At 36.1% G+C, this 18,365-nt stretch overlaps 1 protein-coding gene across 1 annotated transcript in view; it reads right to left on the minus strand.

Moving 5' to 3' along the window:
* The window catches only part of PLEKHA5 (pleckstrin homology domain containing A5), a 170,552-nt gene that overhangs the window by 20,795 nt on the left and 131,392 nt on the right, over positions 1-18,365 (minus strand). Inside the window, exons 11-17 of the mRNA XM_080363967.1 lie at positions 17,644-18,112; positions 16,012-16,095; positions 13,213-13,332; positions 12,484-12,537; positions 7,070-7,150; positions 1,879-1,893; positions 741-803 (exon numbers count right to left, since the gene is read on the minus strand). Of these exons, the coding sequence (XP_080220093.1) occupies positions 741-803; positions 1,879-1,893; positions 7,070-7,150; positions 12,484-12,537; positions 13,213-13,332; positions 16,012-16,095; positions 17,644-18,112 (886 nt within the window). The remainder of the gene's footprint in view (positions 1-740; positions 804-1,878; positions 1,894-7,069; positions 7,151-12,483; positions 12,538-13,212; positions 13,333-16,011; positions 16,096-17,643; positions 18,113-18,365) is intronic.

Consider the following 18,365-nt stretch of genomic DNA (forward strand, 5'->3'; position numbering starts at 1 on the left):
TCCATACTCTGCCCTGTTTTAGATCTGGTTGAAACTTGGTTATGACAAAAACTGTTCCACATCAGCTCCAGTTTCACCAAATAACTGTTCAGTGCACTCTAACCAATTTGAAGCCGTTTACTTTTCTATTTGAACAACGTTTTTGGTTCAGTATGTCCTGCTCTCTTTAACTCTAATATAACGCTGGAAGCCTGCTATCTTTTTTACTCTTAAAATAAGAACCCTTAAATCATTATGTATACTCTTAGTTGCATTGTGGAAGAATGACTACACATGCCTACTTATGCATATACAGTCTGATGGTATGTGTGCATTTTTCACCACCAATTTTACGCCAAGCCCCTTTTCTTTAGTGACTAGCAACACAATACTCTAAACGCTAACTACACATGCCAAATTTCGGTTTTGGCATATTGGTCATATTTCCTGAGAAATTACATCTCTCATGCTTATAACTGAACTACAACTACAGAGTTTTTCCCTTATAAAGTAATCAATTCCTTTCTAGAAGTAATTCACCTTTGAACAGATATCATTCTTGAAATTTCAGTCTAAAATGTAATACTTCCTGCAAGTTAGAAGCTTATTACAAAAAGAGTCTTGTGCCCCTCAGTTTCACAAAGCAACTTCTGTCGGTAATCACCTATATGTTTCAAATCCAAATTCAAGGAGAAAATTATTATCAAAATAAAGAGAGAGATATCAACATTTCCAAGGAAGAAGAAATATAAACGACTTACATCAATATCCAGTTCTTCAGTTCTATATTTGTATAGTGTACCCCTACATTCTTCTTGTGTTAACTATAAGGAAGAATAATATTGCCATAAAACAACTTAATTGGACTATGAAAATGAAAGTACTGTTCAGCTTAAGAGTTTGAATGCAGAATTCAGCTTTTGCTTGCAAGTCAAACATACCACACTGAACAATATATTTTTAGCCAATATATATTAATGAAGGTAAGTAAATGGAATGTCAAGCAGACTGTCAGTAGAAAGTTGCATTAACTGAACAGGCTACGTTTCTAATGCAAACTGGATTTTAAAAGATGTAAAACTAACTCATTCAAACATGGATTATGCAGGAAGATGAAACTGCCAGCGTACACCTAGATACAGTCATACATCATTATATACATTTTCTTAGGTGCATTCTAAATATAGGGGCTCATTCTACTTGGAATTAACTATTCCAGGCCCACTAAGGTCAAGTGTATTCACAAGAATATTCTGATGTGAATCTGACATCAGAACAGAATGGCCTAAGTATTCAAAATACATGCGAAATACCTTGTTACAGACATCTGATCAGTAAGTGCCACCAAATACCTTTCTGTCTACTTTGTCATATGGATTCCCTTCCCTCCAACAAAGTATTATGAAAAATGCCATAAATGAAAACCCTTCTATTTTATCTTTGGACCTAGGCAAACTTGTCTCCTCAAGCCAGTCAGTATGTAAGGTACCCTCAAACTACTTTCATTAAGTTCTTAACTCAGTCTCTGAACTGGCTGGTAACAAGATTTAAAAATATTTAAGCTGAAAAAGATAGTGCCCCATTTTAGAACGGACTATAACATACAGTGACTACTTGGATATGCTGTACAGCAAGTACTGGCTATCAACTTTTTGATTCTATTTAACTAAAAACATCTGTGCATTTAGTCCCAACATAGATGCTTTCCTTTCATGTACCTGTTATAATTAAGTCATTGCGACTTAACAGTGCAAGAAAGACTACATAAATACAAGTCCATGTTAAAGGACACTTAGAAAGAAAAGGACTAGGAAAGGGTTAATCAGACAAGCATTCCAAACATACAGTAAATCTTCAACACACTTAAGTGTTTCATTTCAAGACATTATGTCCACATACCTCATGCAAATGCACCTGGTGACAATTTAAAAGTATGTATAGTGTATTAAAACCACACAGTAACTTTCTTTGAAATGGACATTTTATGAAAATGAGCGTTGGAATATGAAAAAAGCCACAGCACTTTTGCACCTCATGAATGTCACAAAAATTAAGTTATCTATTAAAACTCTTACTGTTGTAGAGTTGTGTTTTTTAACTGTAGATTTTATCACAATGAGAGAAAAATGAGGAATGGAAATATTTCAAAGAAACTCATAAACATGGCCAAATGTCTTTAACTTACAGAGAAAATCTAGTTACATTTCGCAACAGAAAGATTTTACAAAAGGAAGATTATCCCCTATTAGATAAATACATCTTCCTAAGACAGTGCTCAGCATTTTGTATAGCTTTCCTGGAAAAATGTAATGTTATTTTTCAAGCCAGTATTTTTTACTTTTTTTCTTTTTTTTTTTTTTTTTTAAAGAGACACTTTTTTTTTGGCATTTAAACCTTAATTATAGCAGAGTTTAAAATAGCTTGCCAATTCAGCATCTTTATCCTTGCCTACCCCCTAAAAGAAATATATTTTAAGTATTCAGAAAATGAACACACATTTTCAAAGAATACTATACACGTGCTATTTCTTTTTATTAAAACCCTATCACACTTTTAAAATTGCTGTCGTCTCCTTGCTTTTGTCAGCAGTATTAGTTTCTCACAACAGGCAGTGCTGGAGAGCCACTTCATTTCAAGATTTTTGCTGCCACATTTTACAGAGATTTAACGCAAAACCCCTAAAAATAGTAAGATACACTTAATCCACCTCTGACAAAACAGCATCTCCTCTTTCCACACCACACCTATAAATCAGCTTATGGCAAAAAGTGTAGAATGCTATTGCATGCTACTGGAATTATGAGAGGAGTTGCAGCAGGCAAAATATACACGTTACAAACAAGCTTAACAACTTCATAACCCTGGAGAATGCATCATAAGAGCTCCAATGATCAAGTTATCGATATGTGTTTTATGTCACGTTCAATAAACGACTCTCTCTCCAAATCGTTCCTACAAATACCAGGACAGTAATTTCAGAGAAAGAGTGCCACCTGCTGAACCACTGACATGACTTGCTGCTGACTTCTATACTGTTCCTCGACATTTGCCTACTCAAATACAAAAAAGTCCATTCCTCTTAACATGGTGAAATACAGTGCACAGCTCCCAAACATTAAGGGGCAGCACACTGAATACCTACAAACAGAACTTATCATTTTTGAAAGGCAAACTTCACACGCAGTTTGGCTAGACGTGTCTTATATGGGAAAAGGTAGTGACCTTAATTGAATCTCCATCTTCTGTTAGAAAGAAATTGAATCTCCATCTTATTAATTTGTCATCTACTTTACAGTCTCACTGTACAGTCCCCATCTGTAAAATCCCAGTACCAGATGAATCCAAAAAGTGGATAAATCCACCAGAATGGACACAACAGGAGATGAGGCTGAGAGAGCTGGGGCTGCTCAGCTGGGAGAAAGCAGGTTCTGGGGAGACCTTATTGTGGCCTTCCAGTACCTAAAGGGGACCTGCAAGAAACCTAGAAAGGGACTTTTTACAAGGGCAGGTAGTGATAGGACAATGGGTAATGGCTTTGAACTGAAAGAGGCAAAATTTAGACTAGGTATGAGGCAGAGGATGATGAGACACTGGAACAGGCTGCCCAGAGAAGCTGTGGATGCCCCATCCCTGGAAGTGCTCAAGGCCAGGTTGGATGGGGCTTTGAGTAACCTGGTCTAGTGGAAGGTGTCCCTGCCTATGGTAGTGTCGTTGGAACTAGATGATCTTTAAGATTCCTTCCAACCTAAACCATTCTATGGTTTTATGTCCTTAAAGGGAAATTTCTTCCCAAATAAATGCAAATTAGGCAAATGTCTCTTGAGACATGAGGGGTTAAACCTGTTTAGGCAGTAAATATTAAAAACATGGAAGTGACAGTAGTATTTCATTACATTACATTACAGGCTATTTTCAGATTCTGCTAACCATTCTGATTCAATAAATATATGATGGGAAATTTCAGACCCTGAAAGCACAATACGCATCTCTGCAAGGTACTACACTTGGAAATTAAAGCAAGATAACCTAGGACATTTTGTGGGGAACATGATGTTAAAGTCAGACTTCCAAGAGGCTTTTATTTTTTCTTTTTAAAAGTATTTTTTACTAACTGGAAGCAGGGCAAATGGGCATTTACCCTGCAGTAAGTAAGATTCTCCTCTAATTTTGCATAATGCAACAGATAACATTTCAAATACAAATTGGAAATACAGGATTTTTAGCTCAAATACAATCAACTCGTGTGTTAATAACCAATCCTGAAAAATACTTCTGCCTACAAATCCCAAAATCTAACATGCATAAGAGTTTAAATGTATGCAGCTGCAATAATAATAATAATAATAATAATAATAAAATAATGTATGCCATAAACAAGATCTCACTATCCTTATAGAAGGAAAAAAATCAAGGATTATTTTTATATATTTTTAATGTATGAAGAACAATTATCCAAGCAAAGACCTGGATGCTAGCTTGTTGCATTCAGATTTTCATTTTTCCCCCTTTAGGGAACTCATAGACAGAAGAGGAACTTAGGGTAATTCTGCTTTTAAAAATCAGCATATACTGCTTTAGAAAACAAGATTAACACTTCTGACCTAGCATTAGAGAGAAACAAACAAACAAACATAAAAAACCAAGGTAGAAATGGGTCCAGACTGTAAATGCCTCTATTTTTCTTGTCTGTACATATGGAATCATTGCCCTGGCTTACAATTGTAAATTTACAGTACAGTCTGGAGAGGAAACTGATGTAAGTCAAAAGTGATTTAAATAACTGTGAAGATGTAACAAGTCACAAACAAAAATTTCTTATAAATAACATATATGAAGTAGTATATATTTTAGGTATGTTACTGAAGAACCAACCATTACAAACGAACAGGAAGCAAGACACCTTAATTTTTAATTAAATACAAGCTTTTCTTGCTTTCCTTTGCTTAATCCTAAATGAGCTCAGTAATAAAACTGAACTGAACAAACTGAAGCAAAGAAAGATTCTTCCCCCTACCCACAGGCATAGTTATGGTCAACAGAAACTACTTTTTCATGTTGACAACAAAACAGGTTTTGGTTGCTTACACAGAGACTTGTCCTAATTGTTTCCATTTCTTTAAAACTGCAGTGGGAAAGACAACTGGTAAAAACAACCTATTTTATTTGAATAAAAATTATACGTTGTTTAAACTTTAAATAAGTTGCCTGAATTTTAAACAGGTTAGTTTTACACGACAGGAATTTAGAAGACTACCTAGGCAGTGAAGCTATGAGTGTATTTTTTTTATCCTTTCCTGGAAGTCCTTTAATGCACATCTCACAGAGGAGACTTCAGCTGTGAAAGCAGTTCTTGCTGCTCTCCAGCTTATGCAATACATGGGTTCTTCTGCACAAGCCTGCCAACATGTCGCAAACACTCTGACCTGAAGAGACTAAATCTCTAGTGACAAAAGGTTACTCAGTCTTCATGACCTGTTAGATTCACTGTGTCTTTGACAAGAATGTCCAAAAAGGTGCTTATTCAGTGTCAAATATGAAGCAGCAGGTGTGTGTATGAGGTGACAGAAGTGCTGTGCAGCAATACCTTAGCTGACAGCACAGTTACATCAAGACAGTGCTCTGGAATTTTTTGGTATCCCTAAATAAGTGGGCAGGCTAGCCCAGGTGCAGCTATACCTCAAATGTGACGATGTTAATATCAGGAGCTGAGCTAGTTTACCCTGACACATCCAAAGCACCTCTGTCCATTATACCTCTTGTTGACTTACTTGTCTTACATACTCTATCACAGAGAATTGATTTGCTTTCAAAAAATCGTAACAGCTACACTTCTTTAAAACAAAGCCCAAACGCTCAATTTCATTTAAGGCTCAAGGGCACCTTAGTTCTCCCATTGCTTTCCCAAACAGTTTCTTCAGGTTCAATGTTAAAGTGCCTACTTTGCACATAGGAGCACAAATCAGATGATCCTGACATCAAAGTCACTCACAACCCAACTTCCTTTGGAAAGCTGAGATTTTTCTTGCAACTCTTCTGAATCACAAGCAGAGTTGACTTCCAAAATAAAATGAAACATGAAATTAAGCTGTGGCATTTTTTAGAAACATGGCGAAGCATTTATCACTGATAAACGACTGATTTATGTGGCAGAACGCCTCCCTTACTTCAAACTATGCAACCTTTATATGTTATTGTGGCTTACAAGGGCATAAATACACGTGTAAGGGAACTGGTCAGATATTCCCTTCTGACTGGCAGAGTTGTGCACCTCATATGTTGCAAAATATCATAGCAATTCGCATAAGAACAACATCTTTGTGTGGCTGAGGCTAGAAACTTCTTAAACATTTGCTATATGTGACAGGAGGTATTAAGCCCCTGTATCCCTAAGACGCTGCAGTGCCAACAGATAGGTATTGGCCATGCTCATAAGTTAATGCAGGTCTCAACTCAGAAACAATATTTCCATTCACATTTCTGATTCTTCTTCCATCTTACCATTTACAACCATCACTAGATACTCTGTAAGTGTGCACAGTTAAGTCTGCTGTGACTTTATGAACAGACACTGCCTTTTGGATTTACAATCCCCAGATCAAAGTAATTTTGATCCTTTCTTCAGTGGCTAAAGGCTTGGTAGGTGCAAACAAAAACTTGTAAATCCACTTCCTAGAACAAAACAAAATTGCCAGAAATGACCAGGTAAACACCACTCACATGCTTCTGTAGTGGTCAAAAGAAAGAAGCACCTTTGAACACTAATTGCAGAGAATCATGCTAAGACAAATGTTGGAAGCTTATTGGAAGTTTGATGAATTTACTGGACACCTGCATAAAACATCAACTAATTAAATCATCTAGACAGAAAAAGTTATTCAAAAGTGTACATTTAATAGTTAACAACAAAAACGCAGCAAAAGCCATGCTAACGATACTGCAGCATTTTATAAAGCATGGATGACTTGTGGTTTTCCAAAGCAAATAAGAGAAACACCAATGTTATGAACAAATCTGAGGAACAACCAAAACTGTCACTAAGGAAAATTTTCGCAGATGATAAAGCAATTTCATTCACTATCCAAGACCTTACTTGCTGGTACAGTTGCGGTCTTAGCGCCGAGTTCTCAATCATAGTGTGAACCATGGTGATTAAAGGTTCATTCTCTTTCATCTATTTCAAATCAGGAGGAGCATACAGCAAACATCAGTTTACAGCATGGCTAGATTTGAAAGACGACACTGTAAAATATAGCCTCTACTTTAATTTTTTCTAATAATGCAGTAGATTACACTTTATCCTGTGCTTTTTATATATTCTATCATTCAGTAATATCAACATCTGAAATGTTTCAAAATATCAAACAAATGTATCCAAAACACATAAATGCTCAAAACCAATGTAATATTTATTCACAACTCTCCCTTTTTAAAAATAAAAACGCTTACGGTAAGTTCAGCTTTACACAATATTGTAAAGTATTATCGGATTATGCAATAGGAACACTCAAACCTGTATGAGAAAATCTTTTAAACTATACATTTAATAGCTCAATGTACATTAAAAAGATAAAAGCATTCCCAGCCTCTGAATATTGAAGTGAGGTTTAGACATATGTTCATGTATTCCCAAATGCCTTTATATACTACACTGATTTATACTCAGAAACTTTGAATCATTACTCATTGTATTTATTCAACTGCATATAAGGGTGCAAAACTGGTTTGGAACTGGTCAGATCTTTTATATAGTAATCAGTGTTTATTGATGTGGGTGCAAATGTCAAAACAAGATACTTTGATTATTACAGTAAAAATTGGATACATTTAGGATTTCAATAGTAGTATGGGACTTTTGGTTTTAAAAAGCAGACTTTCCTAAAAGTAAGTGTAAAAATATGAAACCAGACAGTTTTCCTCTCCAAAAGAAACTGAAAAGTCATTTAATGCACAATCGTCCTCCTATTTTTGTTGGAAACTTTAGCACTACCTGTTTCCAGTATGGTTACACAGGAAGGAAGTGTGTGTATGAATATTTATGATCTTTAACTGTCTCTACGTGTATATATGCACTCACCATGAATTTGCATGGCAAGGTTTTGTTTCACTGATTGAAATGCAACAGAAGGCCTGAGGTTTTGATGCCTTCTGGAATTTCTTTTCCCTAATTATTTAGGAAAAAACCTAACTTGTACATTCGGAGAAGTTTTGTGTTCTTAAAGCATTATCACAAGGCTACTCCCAAACTGAAGTTGGGACACTATTCACATTGAATAAATGGCTCAAGGACAAATATTGATTTTTTCTCTCTCTCTCTCAAAAAAAAAAAAAAGTTTTAGTACAGTGAAGAACACCTTTTAGATGCTATATATAATACTTATAGTATTTTTCTCAGTCTCTCCAATTACAGAAGTCATGAAAATGGGAATTAAGATTTTCCTAAGCATACTGAGGCATGAACTGCCTGATGCCACAGGGCAACACAGCAGTAAAACCAAATAAAATCCAGTAGCCTTGGCTTTATCACTTTCTTCTAGTAAATAACTCTGTCTCCCCAAAAGTGATGCTTCATCGTTGCTTTTATCTTCACCGATGTAGTATATAAAAACATTTTCCAGTTGGAAGCAATGAAAAAAATCCCACCTCCTTGACATATGATCTATATGAACAGCTACATTATTTATGAGTTATTATTATCCGAGTGGGTATTTTGTGTTTTAAACTGTTAAGCCAAGCTGTTGACAATTTTCCTCTTAGTTCCCTTTCCTAAATTATTGTTTGTGTTTGATAACACCCAACACAGATGACATTTCAGTATATGCTGTTCTGATGGTAGCAATCAGCTGGAGTAGTGGCTCCCCACCAGTAGAGCTGACCTCACTGATGAGACAAGACCATATGTTACCAGACTGAGCTCAGACTGGCAGTTTTACCCATTTCCTCTCAAGCTTCCTGATGGTAAAAGCAGTGATCATGGGACCTGACCAAGCTTTCCTCCCACCCTTCCTCTGCTCTTTAATCTTCTGTCCAGAAAAAGAAGGAAAAAACACTTTTCCTTCCTGCCTTCTTTTTACAGCAATGCTGCCTCCAGCAGTCTTTCTTTCACCCTATAGAGCCTCTGACCCTGAGCCTCCATTCTGCCTCTGGGGAGGGGGAAAATACAAAAGGCAACAGAAAGAACAACAGTTGTGGCTGGGTCAGCTCACTCTACCTTTCCCAAATAACCTGAAAAATACAAGTAAGAGTAGTATCCTATATGTTACAATATAGGACATCAAAGTTTAGGCTGAAACACAAGATATCAGATATGATCCAGGACATGTGTTAGCTTTGTCCAAACTCCCTTGTACTATTTCAGCCTCTCTTAATTTACTACCTTTTCCCAAAACCACCCTCAGCATCTAAGAAAGAGGGTAGTGCAGAGAACAGAAACAGAACACCAAAACAGTGTGGACACTGGATGTGGGACCTTCACTCCTTTATTTGTCAAGTTCTGTTCACGTTCTATCTATTTTTATGCACCCTTTGAAAACGGAAAGAAACTAAAACCAAAAATACCAGCAGTAGTATATGAATTACTTAACACCTATGCTATTTACATAAATAACTCAAGAATGAAAGACTAAACGAAATTTAGTAGAGCTTCTACTGTGACAAATCGACCTGGGATATGCTGAGATCAATATGACAACACACCTGAAGAGTTTTACATAGATAGCTTAAGCTCAGTAGTAAAGGGTTTTTCAGCCAAAGAAAAGTTTTACTATCAATATAAGATTCAGAATTGTACTAAAAGACTGGTTTGCTGGGATTCTCCACAGTAACAGAAAGATTCAAGTGGGACCTCCTGCCACAGCTTTATTTACAAAGGAGAAAAATAAGTGTGTCTAGCTCTTATTTGAAAAAAAAAAAAAGTTCCTACTTTTTGTTACTGTTATTGTAATTACTGGGTACAAACATATTAAGGATATTGCTGCCTTGGATTTAGCAATACACAGTAAGTGACTCCTTAAAATTTTATAACACACAGGACTGAGATTATATGTGCCCTCATAAAATGCCTCAGGTTGGCAAACAAATCATCATTGCCCAGGGTTGCTAGCTGTGTCCAGAGAATCACTTCCTAGGATACAAATGCCTTCTTCTGCCTCTCTATGAACCTTGAGCCAGCAGAGTGGTTCACAACATCACTTTAAAAATAGGATGCTCGAAAATAATTCTTTTGGTCATAAGGCATCAAAGAAATCATATGGCTGCATATATGTGTGTCAGCCTCTTTGATCTCTTTTTTCCCCCAACGACAACAACAAAAATTCTGAAAGCATAATATAAAAACATTGAAAAGTGTAATACAAGAATTTGTAAGCATCCCAAAAGGAAGTGGCAGCACAAAAAAGAAACATGATTTAAAACAGGCTATGGGATATTTTTGAGTCTTCATAAGAAAACCACCTAACCAGTAGACAACAACTTAGTTATCCTCCCTACACGTGAAATTTACTCTGCCTGAAAATTCACCTGTGTATGAAATTACTCATTATTGTTATGTATGGTACTGAATTTTTTGTGACCAAAAAGGTGAGAGTTGAAGATAACAGGACTGGAGTTCCACCACAGGCATTGGGCAAGGCAGGTTTTGGCACTATTTTCAGAGATTAAATACTAGTGGAAATGTCTAATTTAAGTATGCTGCGCATTTAAAATTCATGGAGGGCAAGCTGTTATCCCAGCTGATTACAGATGCAGATAATGAGGAGGAAAGGCCTCAATTACACTAAAAGAAACTTGGATTTTTTTTTTTTTCTTTTCGACATAAAGGAAAACTAATAACAGACAAAGTAATAGAAAGATATAAATGAGATACCACCCCTAGAAGCAGTGGTACTCCAAGCAAAAATACTCAGGGGCCTTTATTTCATACAGGTAGGTATGCAGTATTATATTAAAAGAAGGGGCAAAAAGAAACACTGAACAGAAATTTGGACAAGTATTCCAAATTGCTCTTTCATTATTTTGTGATTAAGGTAATATATTTTAGACTTGATAATGTTTTCTTACTGTAAGAAGGGCAGTGATTTCTTGCACCTCTGGTAGGGCTAATTACAGCACATTTACAAAATTTAGACACTTGCCTAAATTAATGTTTGTCACATCACATCACACTACATTTCTAAATTTTATCTGATGCAAGTAAAAAGAAGATCCTTTTTACCACTCTGCATGTTAAACACAGGAAATTGTCTCTGTTTAATCCTGTCATACTCACAAGCTTGGCTAATCAAGCAACAGCACCGTACATAGTTTTACACTTCACATGGAGAGTTATCCTTTCTTGGCAACAAACTACATTGTTGAAGACAGAATTATTCCCTTATTCCAAAACATTATAACCTGGAAATATTTGAGCTGGATGAAATATTTTGGCCCAATTTAGCAAGCAGTTTTTCCCTACTGTTTTGGACCTCCTGCAGCCCTTTAAGATAAGACAGAGATGTTTAGAAATGCATGGCCATCTAACTGAACTGGTCACAATTCACACCTTGTTTCCAAGAGATAATAGGAAAATAAAGTCACTGGGTGAACCAAATGTGTGTATATGTGTTCGTGTCTCCATGTGCATGGGTGGTTTTTAATTAACTCATTGAAATCCTATTATAGGAACATGTAGGACATAAAAGTTTTAAGAACGGTTGTAAGCATGTAAGATAGAGAAATTTCATTAGAAGAAAGAATATTAAAGAAGGAAAGGCTGTAGTGATTTTTACATTTTTAACTTATATTTCTTCTAAGCATTTATGACTGTTTCTTATAAGTGCTAGCAAAAATTTCCCATTTAAAAACTTCTCTCACAAAACTCGTGAAGAAGTCCCATTTGATCATGCAACAAAGCCATAAAAAGAGGTATGTGATATCACAATTCTTCACTTCGCAATCAATTATATTAGTGAAGACAGAATTGTACCCTCACTCTACAAGTTATCAGAAATTTTAATGAAGTAAAATCTTTTACTTATGTAAATCTTTAAGAAATAACTGAACAAAAGGAGAAAAAGTAATAAGCCATGCTATGATTTGTTTAAAACATTTTTTGACTTCATTTCATGTCCTGTAGAAACATGTAGCTCTTCTTAATTTGAAAACCTAAATTTTCAGAAGTACTCATATTCTATAAATTGCATGTGTGTCATACAAGTTTGGAAATATATTCTGAGTTCGGTTAAAGATGGTAAAATGCTACAGTTAGTGTTATTATTAGAAGAAAATGAAGAAGAGAATAATTAATTGGTGAGTGGCTACTGTATTCTGATGAATTTTAAACTGAGGATTTCTTCCATTACAAGTCTAATTTGTAATCAAGATATTCTGTGTTACTTAAAAAAGGCATCTATTAAATAGTCAGCTTCATGAAAAGCACTGAAAATCCCTCTCCCCAAATATTTCCAGCTTGATAAGAGCAGGCAAAAAGCATTAAGAAATGAAAACACACAAGAAAATTGCAAATCCCACCTGATGATCCAAATATATGGCATTCCTTTGAAGGTGATGTGAAAGAATCTCATTCTAGCAGGCAGCAGTCAGAGGGGAAAAGGAAAGGGACAGAAGGTGCAGAATGCATGAAAGAGTTTTAAAAGATGTAAACTAGAGAGTGATCTTTCTGATTTACATAGAAATATAACACTGCTTTTATCTGCTTTTTTTTGGTGAACTGTTAGCAACTTTTGATCTGGAAACAAATGTGATGAAAGTTCGCCACAAATACGGCTACAAACTACTACATTACATTTTGGTTTTACACATAAAATACAGTAAGCTCATGTAAATGTCTACTACACAGACAACTATAAACCCTTTGATAAATCTCTGCTTTAAATATGTCCTGATTTTTGTACATGGATTACTAATAAGATTGCATCTGATATGAGGCATTATAAACAAGAAATGAATCTCATGATCTATCACTACTAAATTTTGTTTATAACATCAATAGGTTAAAACCCTTTAAAACTTTAAACTTAACTACAATACATGTTAAAATATTCCTAATTTCAAGCAGCTATGAGTAAAACCTCAAAGGGTTAATAGCACATCATCACATACACAGAGAATCAATGTTAGGCTACTCTACTCCCATAGCAGTCAGAAGACTTTGCACTAACAGTACAAGGCAAACTTTGATTAATGAATGACTACAAGTTAGCGAGAATGGTACATGACACACATTGCTTTATAGCTGACCTTTGGGCTGCTGGCCTCAAGTTTTAGTTGCATGAGCTGTGCTAGTGTGTGTTCCCGGATACTACTCAGTTCCGCTTGCTGCCGTCTCAGCTTTATTAGCAGCAGCGTGAGCTCCTCTGGCTGAAGGAGTGCAGTGTGAGAAGCCAAAGAGTAGAAAAAAGGTTAATTTAAATCCTAAACAACACTTAAACAAAATAAGGGTTCTTAGCATCTTTCTTACAAAAATTTTCAATAGTGATTCAACAAAAGATATACCATTTTTCCCAAATTGACCACTTTCAAATATATAATGAAGGGTTACGTTTTAACTACTCAAAAAGCCATAATATTGTAATGTTCTGTATAAACGACAAAAAAGTGAGGATATTGTAGGATACACCCCCCCAAACTTTTTCTGACAGGCATATCAAATTGATGATATTAATTTAAGTGAAGGGGGAGACAACACCAGCCCTTAGGATATCATTACCTGCACACAGCCATTTGAGCTTTGTGAAAGAATCAAAAATTGCCCTCCAGAAAATTTAGTTTCTAAAATAATTCTTCAAACATATGCATCAAAATTCAGAGTAAATAAAAAACCCAAGATAACGCAACCACATCAGAAACAATCATCTTTCACAAAATAAAACTGCACAAGCATGACAAAACATAACATTTCGTCTCACCTTCCACAGGTCTGAGGCTACCAGTTAATTTACTGCTTTACTTTTATGACTAGGATGTACAATACAGCCTTAGGAAGGGATGAAGAATAGGATTTAAACCCCAAGATTATATATATAATGGAAATGCAGTCACACTCAAATGGGTATTTGTCAGGTAATTCCACACAGATAAGTTTAGATCAGTTTGGGAAACTCTTATCTGAACCATTCCTGGGAACCATTCCTATTAACAATACTTAAAAAAATCCAAAAACAAAAGAAAAAGGAACCCCAAAACACTTAACATCACAAGTATTTTTGTTATCTTCCTGTTTGCTTCTGTTTCTTACACTTCTCCAGAATTCAATCTTATAAGAGGTTAAGTATTCATCCAGCACTTTGATTTTCTCACAAGTTCTGTGAGTTAAAAAACCAACACCAAAATACACCTAAACACCAAATAAACCCTAAAACCCCACCTGCTCTCTCCCACAGTCATAGGATTGCCCCAAAGCAAAGAAGTAAAGAAAAAAGTTCCAAGGAACCAAATATTAAATTACTGGAAAATGAATACCAACTTCTTAGAATAAAGAAGAAAAATCCGTGAGGGTAAGCATGGTACTGCCACCGTTGTGAGCCCGTTCCAAAGCAGCCCACAAGAGGGAGCAAGGGATTTCCACATAGCTTCAGTTGTCAAAACCATTTACTTTGAGAGAAAACAAACACCAAAGCCAAATTGTCTAATGGCCCATCTCTCTCTTATAGTACTCTTTCAATACCTCGATTTAAAATACTTTATTTCAGAGACTAAGCATAGGAATCTAGACTGCTATACGCCACATTTTCAAGTTCTCTGAAGAAATCAATGACAATGCTTTCAATCTGAAAATTAATACCATTTCAAAGCACGAGAAAACTTAATTTGAGAAATAAGAGAACTGAAAGTAGCATCTTCAAACAAAAGGAACAATGAATCACCTTTTCAAGATCAAAACTCTTCTTGGTATGCCCTGCAAGAGCCTGGTTTTAGTGCATTTATTTAATGGTACTTAAATACAATGTTTGCAAGGAAACTTTTTTTCCCATAGAGCCCATCTAATAATAACTCCTTCTCCACTATAGACATCCATCATGTTGCAAACATTTTCGACAGGCTCTAAGTGCTGTGCTTTTGATACAGCTCATGGGACTCTTACAACAATTGCAACACTGAATTTTGTTTAAAGAGCTACCCACAGGTTTCCTCCTCTAGCCCCTGCAACACTTGTGCTGTGGGCAGGACTTCTGGTTTCTACAGGCAGAAGCTTGGGCCTCCTTGGCCCCTACCCTGCTCATCAGCTCCAGGAGAGCTGGTGGGGCCATGAACCCAAAGAAGCATCTGCAGAACACAAGGCACAGAGACAAGGCACCAGCTGCCAAAGGCCAACCCGAAAGTTGCTGAAGGCACCAGGGATTCATGCTGGGAAGTGCAAGAAACAGGGGTCAAGGCAGTGGAATAATCGACTGGGGAGTTGCTGCCCACAGGACACTTCAAAATCTATATTCTCAATTCATAATTGCCTCAAACAGTAATTTCAGATGGAGATTGTGGAAAGGAGACAAAAACTCATGAACAAATGCAGTAAATTTAGGACAGTTGCTTAGCTTTTGGCTAAGGGTCATGTTTCAATTAGGAAGGTGGACAACATTCCCCAACATTACTTTGATGAAATAACTTCAATAAGGGTTTTGACTCTCACAGAAAAATATGAGATGTCAGAAAGGACAAAATTCTACTAAATGCAGTTTTAGTATCCTTATGCTTTCCAAAAAACTTTATTTCTAGGATTTTCTAAATACTTAATGTAGAAGCAAGTGTTCTGTGATGTATACTACTCTCTCCAAGGAATTTCTGTAATGTACCGAAGATGTTTTAAAAAAAAATTATCATCTGTATTTCTTAAAGAATATTTGGAGTCAGCAGCTACACAATATTCTCAGAATTCATTTTAACTACAGAATACTACTTTATTTGCTTTTAAAATCCCTGATTATTAAAAAAGGCTACATTTAATGCAAGTTTTGAATAGATTAAGACTTCAGTGTTCCCTCCTCATACTTAAATAATTATTCTTAAGAAAAAAACGATCTACCAAATGAAAATGCAACTCACTGTTTTGCCTTGGAGGCTCTGAGGAGTAACAGGCTGTAAACTCAGACCTGCTGGCATTGACCTTCTGTCGGGCACAAAGACATGCTGTACAAAAACAAAACAGCGCAGTATGATCCATAGTTGTCTAAATACTCAACAATTATTAAATGCGAAAAAAAAAAGAAGTCCAGCCACCTTCATGCTCATGACAAATTTGCTATGATTTGTGTCAGCTTTGGCCAGTTATGCTCCCTGCTGATCTACCATCTAGGACACTTGAGCAGGCTTCCTCTAACTTCTAGAAATAACCCAGCTTTCATAATTCATTTAATTAACAGCCCTCCCACGCAGCTGTTGCCCTAATCATAGCCCATGTAAACAACGATTGTAGTTTTTCACCCACCACTTGAAAGCTGTTTAAAAACCTAAGGTCTCTACATAGATGGAGTTGAAATCTTAAATTTACCTTAATGATTTCAAACAGTCTTTAAATTCCCCACCTCTTAAGAACAGGTTTTTGTTTCTAAGATAATGGAAGATGCTAGTTGTATAACTGAAAAAACACAAACCAGATGGCAAGAAAAAACAAAGGTAAAAAGGAATCCTGTATAAAAGATGCTAAATATGACATTAAATACTAGCATAAAGTGTTCCAGAAGGAATGAAATATGAGAAAGCAAAACATGGCTGAAAGGACAAGTAAGCACATGCTCTGCAGCACTGACCCTAGTGGGATTTCTCAGATTTGTGACAAGCACTGGTTACTAAATTTCCAGTGCAGTTGAGACAAGGGATCTCAAAACAAAATGACTCCTTTGTCGATAAGGACCTAAGAACTTTCCAAAAAGAAGACTTAGTAAACAACTGTAAGATGTTTAAATTGCTTTAAAGTGCAGTTAAATATTTTTCCCGCATCAAGAGACATAAAGACAACTGAGGTAAATATTTAGCAAAAAGCTTCAGGAGCATTTCATAAAAGCTCTAGTTTTACATTCAACTTGAATATTTTTTATGTAATGTCCAATCTATTAAAAAATATGCATAACACAAGCATGATGGATATAGCAGATCCACATATGGCACCCAAATAATTCTTTGTCTTTCACTGATGAAGACTAGCAAAGTTACGCTAGTCAGGCACTAAGGTTGTGTGCAAATAGACTCTGATCATCTTCAGTGATCTCCCTAATAGCTCAAAGGCATCAAAAGAGCAACTACACTCGGCTCTCTGCTGGAACCCACGGCAATCACACTTGTGGCTGAAGAACAGAAAACAGCACATGGAAAGAAATGTGGGATTTTTAGTCCTATTAAGAGTTCCAGCTAAAAAAGCTAGAAGGAAGAAAGATGTCTGTACATACAACAAACTATTCTGAATAATTTGCCTGTTGACTCCTTTCCTTTAGAGAAATGTACTATCATGGATAGTAGTAACAGGACAAGTTTTCATCTAGGGTATTAGAAAAATACATTTTTACGACCTTTAGATTTTTACATGCTTTTAAAAATCAAACCATTCTCCATTAAAACACTGATGTAATCTTCATTATAATAAAATATACCACAGCGCAACATGAGTTTTACAGAAATGGTACGCTTTTTACTAAAAACCCTTGTAAATAAGAATTTTGACTATTAAAATTAGTATTTTACCTTAGTATGATGTGTCTTGTGTCTGCGATCAATAGTCACATCTCCCCTTTGCACTGGTGAAGACACTTCTGATCTGTAGGTCCGCTGTGGGGAATATCCTTGGAAGCCAGCAATTGAACCATGAGAAGGCGAGGTGGGAATCGAATGCATTGGCTGATCAGAAATATTAACCATAGTTTTTGGGCTACTTAAAGTACTGTGTCTAGTAAGAGTCGTTTGCTTATTGTAAAACTGACGTTGCTGCCACTCATAGAGCTGCCACATCGTGTCATCCCGCATCGACCTCCGTTTTTCTTCGGCGGTTACGGGTCCCACGGCTCTGTCATAAGTCGCTGTCGCGATGCTGCAGAGGCTCTCAGGCCGGGCTTTGCTGTTCCTGGGCAGCGTTCTGTAGCCTTCCGGGTACCGGGGCAAAACTTGAGGTCGGTGGCTTGGCATGTTTCTTGGTAACGTCTGGTATGAGATTACGCTGAAATACAAAATTTCCTTTTATTAGTGGACAGCACTAATATTACGGCAATATAAACTCTTTCAATATTGGTTAGGTTCATCTAGCCAACTCTTCTTCTTTTTATTTTTATGTAATACTACAAGTACCATTTTTAAAACGTGCAAGAAAATCAAAATGATGACTAAAGAATCAACTATACTAATTGAATGCACTGTAGCAGCAAAAACTGGATCCTATTTCTGATTACATGCTTGACTGTACAATTCACATT

The sequence above is a fragment of the Nesoenas mayeri genome, assembly GCF_963082525.1.
Source record: "Nesoenas mayeri genome assembly, chromosome: 1".
In the NCBI taxonomy this organism is placed as follows: domain Eukaryota; kingdom Metazoa; phylum Chordata; class Aves; order Columbiformes; family Columbidae; genus Nesoenas; species Nesoenas mayeri.